Here is a 12531-nt window from a genome sequence, read left to right on the forward strand (position 1 = left end):
TTCCCAGTGCGGTGGGGGCGAGTGGGGAGAGGAATGGCCTGAAGCAGCTTTGGCCAAAGATGAGGGGAAGGCCCGACCCCCAAAAAAGAGGGCTAAAAGAGATTCAGTTGGGAGCCATTCACTGCTAAGACTCTTGTCAGCACTGACATAAATTTCCACTGGTGTTGGCATTTACGCATTTGGCATTTCCATATGTATAGAGTTGCCTGGACTAATTATGCTAATCATCTCCTCTGTTGGCCGCTGTGAAAAATGCCCACATTAAGCACTCCACTGCCTGCTAATGTGACTTAATGTGGGGTTGAAACATACATTCATCCCCCTCTGAATGGGCAAATTTTTCCACATTGCTGCCTTCATTCAGGCAAGAAATGAATTTTTTGAACTCAGACCACTTTTCCAAGGCGGCGGGGGGGGGGGGGGAATGGACCAGAGAATAAGACTCCTTTCTCCTTTTTGCTCTCTCCATTTTCTGTCCTATAGTTAGCCCCTTCCCAATAAAATAACATTAAAAAAATCTAAACATTTTTCCTCACTTATGTCTTAAAATTTTGATTGCATATTTCCAAGCAGATCAGCAAGGTGGAGAGAACCCATTTTTATTTTAACTTGTCCTTCCTACTTCTTTTCTCTTCTTCAGATCCCACCCCCCAAAAAAGGCTTCTTCCTCCCCCAATCCTTCAATTCTTTGGAAAACTGAAACAGCCTGAGTGGCAACTCTAGCAAGTTTCAGCTAGTCTGAGAAAAGAAAGATCCTTTCAAAGCAGGCCATCACAGTTAGAAGATGCTTCTTAGAGCAAATGTCAAAGCAAAGATAGAAAACAAAGCAGATTTGGAAGACAGTGGGCAAATTTCTTTTTTTGTTATTATATTTCTATTTTTAGTGTGTATCTGAAAATACTTTCATTCTCTAGAATTAACTATCAATTCAGGAAACTGTCAGAGCAGTTAGTAAGGGGCAATAAATAATTACTTTGCATGAGAACTTTAAGTTTTCCTGAAGTCTTTAAACATTGGGTTTAATTGCCAACATTATTCTATTTCTGACATTAATACCACTAATGTTATTTTGTACTACAGGTATAAAATACTAACTTTTTGGCAAGCAAGGAAAATGTTTTCTTCCCCTTGTATTTTTAAAAATTATGCTTTATTTTCTGTTTTCAGCAATCAATACAATGTGATTTTTGTTTGTGATCCAGAGTCACATATATAAGATGGGTGACTGTATAAATTTATTAAATAAATTTATTTAATGATACTGAATGCAGGCTAAGATGATTATGGAAGTACGTAACTTGTTTTCTTAAATGATCACAAAGAGAAATTCATGTAATTATTTTTTGTGAGAGAGTTGTCATTTCAGTAGAGTGGTTGGCCTATGTCTGAGTATACATTGTTTGTCTAATTTAAGGAGCCTATCAGCAGATACTTCTTTCATATAAGAAAGAAAATAATTAACAATCTGGCTTTTCTTTTGTAAACAAGGCACTTTCTATAGAATTTTGAGAATATGTGAAAATTCTTTGTAGCCTGTTTCCATGAATTACCTAATTGGTATTTGCTGGATCCTGATGTTTCACATCATTTTGAGGTATGTTTTTATGCAAATGTTTCAGTTTGCTGTTTAATAATAAACTTCATGTTGACTATTCAAGATCGATATATACCTCATGTGGTCAGTTGTCTTATCTCAAGTTCTATTTCCAATTTCTTTTGCAACTGTGAAACACCATGAGAAGTACATTACATCCATCTCACCCATGGCTCCTACCCTTTTCAGATTTTTTCCCTTCTTCCCTCTTATCAGCACCAAAACCATTCAGAGTCTTCAGCTAGCCAGTAGGCCACCCACCTCTGCTGCCCACCCAAGAATATTACTTACACATATACATTGAAGCCCCTTGGCCTCTGCATTCAGCTGCCTTGGGGGCTTGTTTATTTATTCTTATGAGTGAGGTATGCAGACCCCACAGTCACAGTTTATTTATCTGTTCACAAGGCTGGCTAAAGTAGAAAAGCCTAATTGAACATATGATGGCCCATCTAACATTCTTCAAATTGCCCACTTTGATGGGGTTCATCTCCAATCACAAACATCCTGTGGTCTGATTTAATTCAAAGATAGCTTCATTCATCCCATATGCAGAGGCGTCAGGCTAAATCTGCTTCCATCAAACATCAGCTCTCTCTGAATGAATATATATTTTCTATTTCCAAGGCTCAGCACTCTATATACACAATTCTTTCAAATAGTCTAGGCATTCTTCATTGAATATCATATAAAGAAATGTTAGATCACAGTACTGAAATGAATTAACAGAATGGAGTTAACATGTCAGGCTTGTATATTCTGGGAATATCCAAATCTTAGAATCTTATTCTTATTCTGCCTCAAGTCACATAATATATTCAAATACACAAGTTAACTTGCTCCTGTATTACTAGCCCCTTTCTATGTCTCCAAGCTAGAACTGAATCTAGGATTTGTTCTGTCCCAGTCTACAGGATAAAATCTGTTGTCATCTCATCCATTATTTAATGTGCTAATTAAGTCATTTGATTTTGACTAGTAAAAGAAAATCAATCTATCCTGAATGATCCTATTTAAGAGGAAGATCCACAGCAAAACAAAAAACAAAAAAAACCCAGATGTAACTCCTGGATCAGGAAACACAACAACTATCATTTAATCTGTCCAGACATATTCAAGATATGGAAACATATTCAAAGCCAGAAGAATCTTGTCTACCATTTTCGAACAATAAACATCTGTTTGTTCACTAGCACTTTCCAGATCTCTGGGTAACTAGCATTTCTTCATCTTTTTTTTCTGTTCTTGTCCACTTAATATGAATGGGCAAAAAGCCTTCCACATTTTTTTTCTATTTTTTGCACACTCTAGGGAATGCAAGATAAAAGCATTTAGTCTGCCAGAATAATCATCCAGTAGCAGCTACTTTTAAAAAGGCCCTGCGGCCAGCTACACTAAAACATTCTAGTTAAAAATTAAACCTGCCTTCTTTGAGGTCACTCTGGCCTATAAATCAGCCATGACCTTTTGCCTCCGTAATACTTGCTTGTTTCCAAGCCCCAAGCTTTAGATTTAATCTCTAATGAGCAGTCTACCATGGTTATAACTACGCCAACAGGCAAGTGCCATCAAAGAGATTAACCTATAAGGCCTTCTAACCAATCCCCTTGACATCACTATCAACTTTTTCTCTAGTATGAAACTGGTTAGGATGATCACTATCAGTACTATTCATAGGCGTGTTTAGTATTTTGTACACTGATGTGCCTGAACATTAAGAGGTTCCTTCCTTGCTCTAAAATTCCAAAAAACAGATACTAATTGAAAAAAAATCTTATTCTTTATAAACCAAGATAAATCCCTTTTTGGCTTAATCCAAACATTGTTAGTGAACTGTCTGAAATTCTAACAGTTTTAACTCAAAAATAAAATATTTTAGCTGTTAGAATGCTACTATAGTAACTAGTCTGGGATTGGCTTTAAAAAAAAAACACTTTTTAAAGCTTAGTTCTCACCAAATGATGGTAAATGGGTTTCAGGACTATACCCTTCATGTCACAGATCAGGATTCACATAATCTTCCATACACACAAATAAATCCTACAAACAAAAAATGAATATTTCAAGGAAAAGAATGATTTAGAGCATTCTTTCTGATATGCAAGCTTTTTTTTTAATCTAGAAGAGTGTTTGGAAAACAGAAGAGCACTTGTGCAAGCTCCCACATGTAGTTTAAAGTAATACAATCTGAATATTATCACCTTGACTTTCACATTTATGTTAAATAAGGCTTAGTTTACTTATGAATGAAAATACTACTATTCCCATCAGTTGATTCTAAGTGGAGCCTTATAAACCTGTCTAGACCACGTGACATGAAAAAATAACCTAAAATCCAGTGGAAAAAAATGCCATGAGCTTTCAGAGAAGTGTTTAGTTCAAGTATTTAGGATTACTCATTGTAATAAATACTTGTAATATATGACAAAGTACAGTATATAAATTTGAGAAATCCTCTGAATACTTATTCATCAAAACTTAAACAAAAGCATATATTTATGATTTCAATTCCATGCCAGTTTTTTTTTTCTAATAAGGATGCTGTTATTATTAGGCTATAACCACCCACCCATCAGTACATAGAAAGATGCAAGAGATTGAAAAAAATAAAGATTCAAATTTATAATGCTGGTCTTTGTGGGGTAATGTAGTATAAACATGTTTTTATTCCAGAATACTTGCAAACATCAATACTATTCCTTTATCAAATTTCTAATTATAAGGTGCCAATCCTGAATGTTGCTCATGGAATATATTTACAGTATCTTAATTGTCACTAGTTCTTTGGAAAATATACTGAGGATTTTTTAATGCATAGAAAACATATCTTAATGTGTCCAAAAATGACCCTTCAGTAAAAATTTAGTTAAGGAAGAAAGCTCAATCTCTAAGCTATGAAGAAAAAGCTTGAACTTTCCCTGCTAAAATCACATTTCTGTGCATAAAATTGGACAATCATTTGAACTCAAAACTTGAGGTGAACAATGTCCACCTAAAAAAAGTAAGAACTTAGTGTATCTTTAGATCCATGGAAAAGAATCTAGCCAGGATATCGTATTGCCTTCTGTCTCTGAGTCATTTAAGATATCAGCAGCAGAAAAAGTTATTTTATAAAAACAAATAATGGTTTGATCTTTTTCCAGAATAAACCACAAAAGATTTAACAACCTCAAAATCTTTTAAACCATTCATAGTTCAAGAACATCAATTTAATTTGACAATTGCATTGTCCCAAACATTCTTACAGACTAAAAGGCATAGTTTGCAGAAATCTTTTAAATAAACATTTTCCTTCTACCATTCCCAATCAACTGTTTTACCTTCATATCATTCAGTTCTGAAGTAAAGAAATAATGCCTCAAGATGAGGGAAAGCCTGAGTGCCTTTAGATGAGGAAGATCATATCAATTCTATACAAACCAAAAGCACCAAATTCAGGTGTAGATGGCAGGTCTTATCTACAACTTGTATCTACACCAAATCTTTTCCAATCTGGTATTCTTCTTGTGGGTTAGGAATCATGGTGAAGAATGACAGGAGTTGCACTCTGAATGGTCACAGTCTAAAGAAGGATAATTTATAACAACATTGCAGATAGAATAATTAGATGGAAGGAATCTAAAGAGAAACAGTATTCAAGAACAGGAGACAGCCATGATTATTTTGATGAGTAGAAAAATAGAACATCAGATGTGATGTTGATTTCTACAATACCTATTTTCCAAGTTCTTTATTTTGCATAGTCTCTGCTACCATTTTCATAGATACTATAAACCGATAATTTTCTGCTTTAAGAATCAATGTTCTGGGCAGAAGATATGTTTGAAGGATGTTTCCCATATCCATTGTAATATCCATACTGATAAAATAAATTCTGAGAAGTTGCCACTGACATGAACTGACAGAATTATACTACAGTAGGATAGAAGAAATCTCTCCCTAGATCAGGGTTAACAATCTGTGTCCCGAGATCCACATTCCACTTTCAATCTGTGGATGAGCCCAGATTTAAATCTGAAAGTTTAGAGAAGAGAAAAAGACTGAGGGAGAAATTCAAAGTACAGAAAAGAAAACAGGATTTCCATGAAGCAAGTAGTTCTGATAGCTGGCATGAATTATTTCTTCTTCCCTTAAGAATTACCTCTATATGAGGAAACAAGAGGTGGATAAGACAAAGGAATGGGCAAAGAGGGTAGCAAGAGAGAGGGGGGGAACACACCCACTTTCAACTCTGGTCTATCTATTTATGGTTTCAGCCTTGTCAATTTCTGAAATGCAGAAAACGTTTTCCTCTCATTATCCAAGATGCATCTATTTAGGGTTTTTCTCAAATCAAAACAATCAAAGATGACTAAGGATGTCGTATATGTCAAGTTCAGTCATGAACCCAAATAGATTTGCCTGCTTTGTATTCTGTGCACACCACTATAAGAAATCAGTTTGGAGGCATTTGGATTGGTAACATAGATTTAGAAATCAATATCTCGATAACCAACTTATATTCAAGAGACCCACAATAACTACAGAAAAGAATGCAGGAGCATTCAAAAAGCACTTTCACATCAGTACTTATTTCCAAGAAAGAAGCTGCGTTTTAACTACCCAAGGATTTATACCACATTTATAGAATAGAACATGGAGGAAAGCAGGAAAGGAGATATATAGGTGCAATCTTCCCTTACTTCCATGTATGCCATTTTTTGGTATCCAAATTTCCCAGCACATAGCTATCCATAACAATGTATCTCAGATATATTGTGCCTGGCAAATTCTAATCAACTGATAACATTGCATTTCACTGAAGTACAAGCACAACCAGATAATAAACAACTTATGGTCTTGAGAAAGAAGTATACTGCATATTAAAATGGCATCAGTGAGAATTTCTTTTAAGACTGTGGATAGGTTCTCTTCAATGCAGCACTCAAAGCTGAGCCCTAGATCCTGCTAGCAGCAACTCAACACTGGAACAGGCAAAAAAGAAGAATCTTGTCATAAACTGTCAGTGTCCAAACAGGAACTAAGAACAAACCCAGTTCTGTAGGTTCTCAGGGGGAGGTTCTTGATTTGGACTAAGATGTGTTGATTACAAAAAGGGTATTTCCCATCTTTAAATGTTTAAACAGCTGCGGATTTTTGATGGTTCTCCTTTTTGCCATGAGACTCTATCACACAGAGGCAAGAAGTAGGGGAGAGAAAAAGGCTAAGGTTGAGGTATTTTCTTTTCTTTCCAATCCCCTTTCAGAGTGTGAAACAGGTGGGTAAACTTTACTGGCATTCATGTGAGTGTGGTTTTATTTAAAAGGGAGTGGGAGGGTGGAAGAGTAAAGTTGCCTTTATTGTTGAACAAAATCCAAGAGTAGTTTAGGACCACACAGGGAGTTTGGGTTGTGCAGGGGGGAGGAGGTGTGGAACGCCAAAGATCGCTGACAGTCATCACAGAGAAACATCTGCTCTTGGAAAGCTCCCAGGCTGTTTGCAAAAAAAAAAAAAAGTATAAATAAATAAATAAGTCCCAGGGTGTGAAAACTCAGCACAACCTGGAGTTGGAAGGGAGAAGATTGCAAGGGAGTGGATGGAAGGGAAAGATCAGGGTGAAATAGCAACAGTTTTAAAAGAGATAACATGCTGGATTTCCTAAAAGCATCAATTTTTTTATCAAATTAAGATGTATTCCTAGATGATGCCATTATTTTGAGCTGGCTGCATTTAACCTGAATTCATTCTCAGTTGCCAGAGAGTGGTATCCAGACTAAAGTACAACTGACAACTTGGTTGCAGATTGTAATTATTCACTCCTTCAGTATCACCTTCAGAAAGATAATTTCAGTGTTTGAATATCAATAATGTAATGAACCAACCAGGAAGTGGTGGCAAGAAAAACTATATTGGAGGGAAGAATATCAATTTAATTATACTTGTATTTGTGGAGGAATGCATTTTCACTGATAGAAATCTGAATTGCACACACTTACAATGAGAGAGCATGCACAGGCACACATGTGCAGAATAGTAATAAAAGGTTTATACAGATACACTCCTACGAACAAGTCTGGCACAGGAGTCAAACAGTCTCTTTAAAAAAAATCATTAAATCTTTGGATTGTGGGTGAGATCTGCTTCCTTAAGCTTGTTGCTTTAAATCATTTTTAATAGATTAATTTAAATGTGACTGAACAAACCGGAGATTAAAAGTCAGTCTAGAAATTAACCATGATTTCATTCTTATCAGAAAATGGCCTCAAGGATGACTAAAACTCTTTTGCTTAAACTATATAGGTTGCTAGTCTGGCATATATTCATATGCCAGACTAGCAACTTGGAAATGTCTCAAAGAGAAAGCAAAGTATAATAAATAAGTAAACAACTAAATAACTAAACATCAAAATCTATGGTTTCCCACAATTTCAAAAACTGTCCCTAAAATGTTGCATCTCATTAGTGAAACCTTCAAAACAGATACCTTCTGGATACCTTTTAGCCATACAATCTCTGGAGCAGTCTTAAGTGACAAACAAAACTGAACTAAAACCCATCTTTATTTTTTTACTTTGTGGTTGCCTATAATTCCATGAGAACTGCCATAAAACATGGAAAGTCTGTATTCCATACTTTTACAACATCTGCCATTTAGAATAGAATAGAATAGAATAGAATAGAATAGAATAGAATTTGGAAGGGACCTTGGAGGTCTTCTAGTCCAGCCTCCTGCTCAAGCAGGAGAACCATTTCAGCCAAGTGACTGTCCAGTCTCTTCTTAAAAACCTTCAGTGATGCAGTATGTAATTCAAAGAAATGTCCTAAAATTATTGTTTCATAGAAAAATAAATATTGATGCAATGTTTTTACTAGCTTACACATATACAATACCAGGGCACAATTATTTTTCATTTTTGCACTCATGAGATTTGCACAGACATTGCCTATATATGTATATATTCCCCATATAACTATTCTTTTAAATAAAAATATTTATTTTGCCTAATGGTTCTGGAGATTGTAGAACATACTTTATGGTCACACTCTACACTTGTTTCTGTTACATTCATTGTATATCTTGAAGACAAGAGATAAAGTTCCTCAAAATGGAAGAAAAATTTAACATCCAAGGGATTAAATATAGACTTGTTGCTTGGTATCAGTCACTTAAAAAAAGGGGTGGAAAGTGAGAAGCTCCATGCTTCCATCCCACATGGAATTTTGGAGTCTGCCAACATCTACTTTGCAGAGGCATTTAATTGCTGGTACCAAAACTAAATTTTCTTCCAATGTGTTAGACAACTTCTGTCTCACTCCTAACACACTCCATGCTACATGTAGTCCTCCTAGCATTCACATCAACCAGGAAGAAACTTACCTTCTACCCAGAGCTGTTCAATGTCAGTCTCGATGGAGGCTACTCGCAGCCCTACTGCCAATGCCCCAAAGACCAGCAGCCCCACAAAAAGCACTTTGCCACAATGACGCTGGATCCAGCAGCCCAGTGTAAACAACAGAGCCTGGAACTGGGCCCGCAGCCACAGTGGGGCTTTCTGGCCAACAGCCTTACCCTGGAGAGAAAAACTGAAAGTTAGCCAAAATGCTTTCCTTACATGGAACATCCTGTTTGAGGATTAGCTAGCACTGGGGTTAAGGAAGATTTACTATCTTTAAATAAAGCATTCCTGTGAAATCCTACTCACAGATTTGGGGCCATAGGTGTTACGTGTAGTCATCTGTTATGGGCTCAATTGAATCTATTTGCTAGTAACTTGTTCATCTCCTTGCTGATTCTTCCCTTCTAGTTTGAAGATATGAATTTGTTCAGCCTCCCTTTGCCTTGTGCAGTTCTAGATGCATTGGACTGTACCCCATAATCTTCACACATTGTATTTTAGGGTTGTGTTGGCTGAAAATGATGGCTTTATAGTCTAACACACCTGAAGGATACAAAGTTTTCGAAAGCCTTCTGCACTAATGACTGGTGCTTCTAAAGATGGGTCCATTCATAGTTATATTTTGGGCAGCTACTATGCAAAAAATGAGAAGTCACTGCAAAGTTTACAGTTAAGACTTGGTGGGATTGTCCCACCCAGATAATGGCTTAGAGAAGGATTCTCACCTCCTCTTTCTCCTGAACACAGCTCTTAACTGAAGCTCCTTGTTTGTTGTCTGTAGCCTCACTGCAGCTAGAAGGTCAAGGATCTGGTCAACTTAACTCCCAGATACTCTCCAGGGAAAGAGGGGAGAAGAAGAGGTGTAAGCTTTTTCTCCCCATTTGTCAGCTATATCCTCTTCCACCCTTCTCTCCATGGGCTCCCTTGATCCTCCACAGTGTTTCTTCCAAAGCCCTGACCAGGGCAGGACTTCTCTTTCCACATGACTAGGGGAAATCCATCCTCCTACTCACACTCAAGCGCCTGGGTCCTCCTGTTCCTAATTCCTTCGCATCTTCTCAGGAATCTTTTCGGGAGTGGGCCTTTCCTGACTCCCCATTTAGGAACAGTCCCCCAGGACGGCTCTGTCTCGTCTCCCCCTCTTTCAATAAACAAGCTTCTGGGACCCCAGAGCAGACCGTCTCCGGAGCACGCATGCGAGAGCCGGCCTCCTCCTTTCATCTCTCACCCCAAAGAAGCCGAGAGACTCTTGAAGGATCCGCCACCGCGCAGTCCCCGCGCCCGCGCGAGCTGCTTTCGCCTTCACCCCTTTGTAACGGCTCCTGGGGAGGAGGAATCCCCACGTTTTACCCACTCTTCTCCTCCCCATCCGTGGGAAAGCGCCGTCGTCCCGCTTCCTTACCTTGGAGATCTGCTTGAGGGCAAAGGCTGCGTGGCAATAGCTGGGTCTCCGAAGGAGGTCGGAGTTGGCAGCAGCTGCGTAAGAGGACGGGAGCTCTCCAAAGAAGCCCCCGCTCCCGGGGACCGGCTGACCCGAAGCCATGGTGCGGGGTCGAACGAGGACGGTGCTGCCGTGAAGCGAGGGAGCTCCGGCGGCTTCCCAAGAGCGGTAATCCACGAGAGAAAAGTGCGGGGTCCGAGGCTTCAGAATGGCTTCTGCGGGGATCCCCTGCGAACATTATGGGGGCGAATCCGGGGCCATCCAGACGCACCCCATGCGCCCTTGGCGCCGCCCAGCGTGGCCCTTCGGCGCGCGGTGGGAGACCGGGAGTAAGCACTCACGCAGCCTCCGAGGGCGAGAGGAGAAGCGCTCGGGTGCCCGGCTGTGCAGTGCGCCTCGGAACCCGTCCCACCAACATTTGGAACAAACAGCCTCCTTCGAGATCCTGAAAAGAGGAAAAAGGGGGGGGGAGGAAGGTTTGGTTTGATGGGAAAGTGCTCCAGTTCCCATTGGCCGAGGAAGAGGCAAATTACTCCGCAAACATCTCCTATTATTAGCTGCTAAGCAACAGCTCACCAAAGTGGAGAGAGAAGAGACCACCCAGGCAGCGCCTCCCCCGCCTCCCTCCTCCCCGCCTCAAATCAATGAGGGCAGAGGGAGGGAGGAGGGAGCGAGAGAGCCTTGCCTTCCACACAGGAATTCTGCTCCATAGATTTTCAAATACTGCCCCTTGTCCCTTCCCAGCTCTCCCCCCCCCAATCCAAACGAGCTCCTTTATTTGTAATTGCAAGCGGACGTTCGGATACATCCAGACAGCTGCAAACTTGAGGGGCGGGAGGGGGGGCGAGAAACTTTGGAGTGGGGGGGGAGAATAAACCTTTTAGTTTAAGGAAAGGGGAGCTTGACTGATTTCAGGAAAAGTATAGGTGACTCAAAATTGGAACTAACTAGGAGGTACAAGAGAAAGAATGGTCCCTGGAGAGTGGTGACTGGAAGGAATGATTAAGTAAGTAATTGACAAAATACAGTGCAAACGTCCTGTGCTTACATCAGGAGTTACGTAGTATCTGTAAGCAAAAGGAAGGATTTAATCATGTATAGAAGACTGTGATTTCCCTACAGACAAAAAGTGCTTTCTCTAAACTCTGCGGGCCCAGAAAAGGAGTGAGTCAACAGGGATGGCTATGAAATTTCCAAAAGAAATTGAGTCCCACTTAGAACTTAAAGTCAGTCTGCATGTATGAGATCTTTATCCCTAAATTTGTTATTTTTTTTTTAAGGGAAAGTACAGACATTCATTAACCCAATGCATTCAACAACTATCTTATCACTTTTGTCTCTTTCCGCCAAGTTTGACGGTTCCAAAATCAAACCGTATGTCAATGACCAATTTTCTGCCGTATTGAGCAAGGAAAATGATTTTGGAAATGTGAAGAAATATCTTGTCTTCACTCATTTTGACCAATCTTAATTTGTCAAGAATGGAAACAAAAATCTACAAAATGGAAATAAAACCTGGTGGGGGTCAGAGGAGAGAAAAGCCAGACTTCAAATTGTCCAGGCTGATGCTTCTAGATGGGTGACTTGTTCTTTTAAGATGGGGAATTGGACAGCATCCTTCACCACATCTGAAGACAGAAGACTTGCTTGGAGGCCAAGGGTAAACCTTGGCATACCCAGGTATCTCCTCCTTTCAATCATATAAACCCTAACCCTGCTTCCTTCTCATCACTGATAAAGCACAACCAGGCCAGTTATCAACCCCCCCACCCCCAAAAAGCAGGGAGGAGCCTTATGCCATCCCTTCCTTTCCCATTCATTCAATTTTCCTATAAAATTAAAGCAGTTTGACATAATGCAAGCTGCCTAATGCGGTGACCCTGTCAGCCACCTCCCACAAGCTAACCTATCTAAATCAAAGAGTAACTAAAAAATAATTTCTCTATCCTACATTATTAAGATGGGATGTGGACTGATCAGATGTAGAACAGAAGACGGAAAGAAGGCTTCCTGCCAATTTTGAGGAGAGTGAGTAAAAAAAAAAAAAAATCTGGGTGGGATGAGCTTCTTGATGGACAGTCTTATGCTACTGATCAAAAGGCATCATCTATTTTTGCTGG

General features: G+C 39.3%; 1 protein-coding gene across 1 annotated transcript in view; it reads right to left on the bottom strand.

The window, feature by feature from the left end:
- PTCH2 (patched 2) overlaps positions 1-11155 on the bottom strand; it is a 63851-nt gene extending 52696 nt beyond the window's left edge. The window contains exons 1-2 of the mRNA XM_039349619.1: positions 10373-11155; positions 8952-9144 (exon numbers count right to left, since the gene is read on the bottom strand). Of these exons, the coding sequence (XP_039205553.1) occupies positions 8952-9144; positions 10373-10513 (334 nt within the window). The 5' untranslated portion in view covers positions 10514-11155. The remainder of the gene's footprint in view (positions 1-8951; positions 9145-10372) is intronic.
- Between the last annotated feature and the right edge of the window lie 1376 nt (positions 11156-12531).

This window comes from Crotalus tigris, unplaced genomic scaffold, assembly GCF_016545835.1.
Source record: "Crotalus tigris isolate CLP2741 ecotype Arizona unplaced genomic scaffold, ASM1654583v1 scf7180000018299.754606, whole genome shotgun sequence".
NCBI classification, from domain to species: Eukaryota; Metazoa; Chordata; class Lepidosauria; order Squamata; family Viperidae; genus Crotalus; species Crotalus tigris.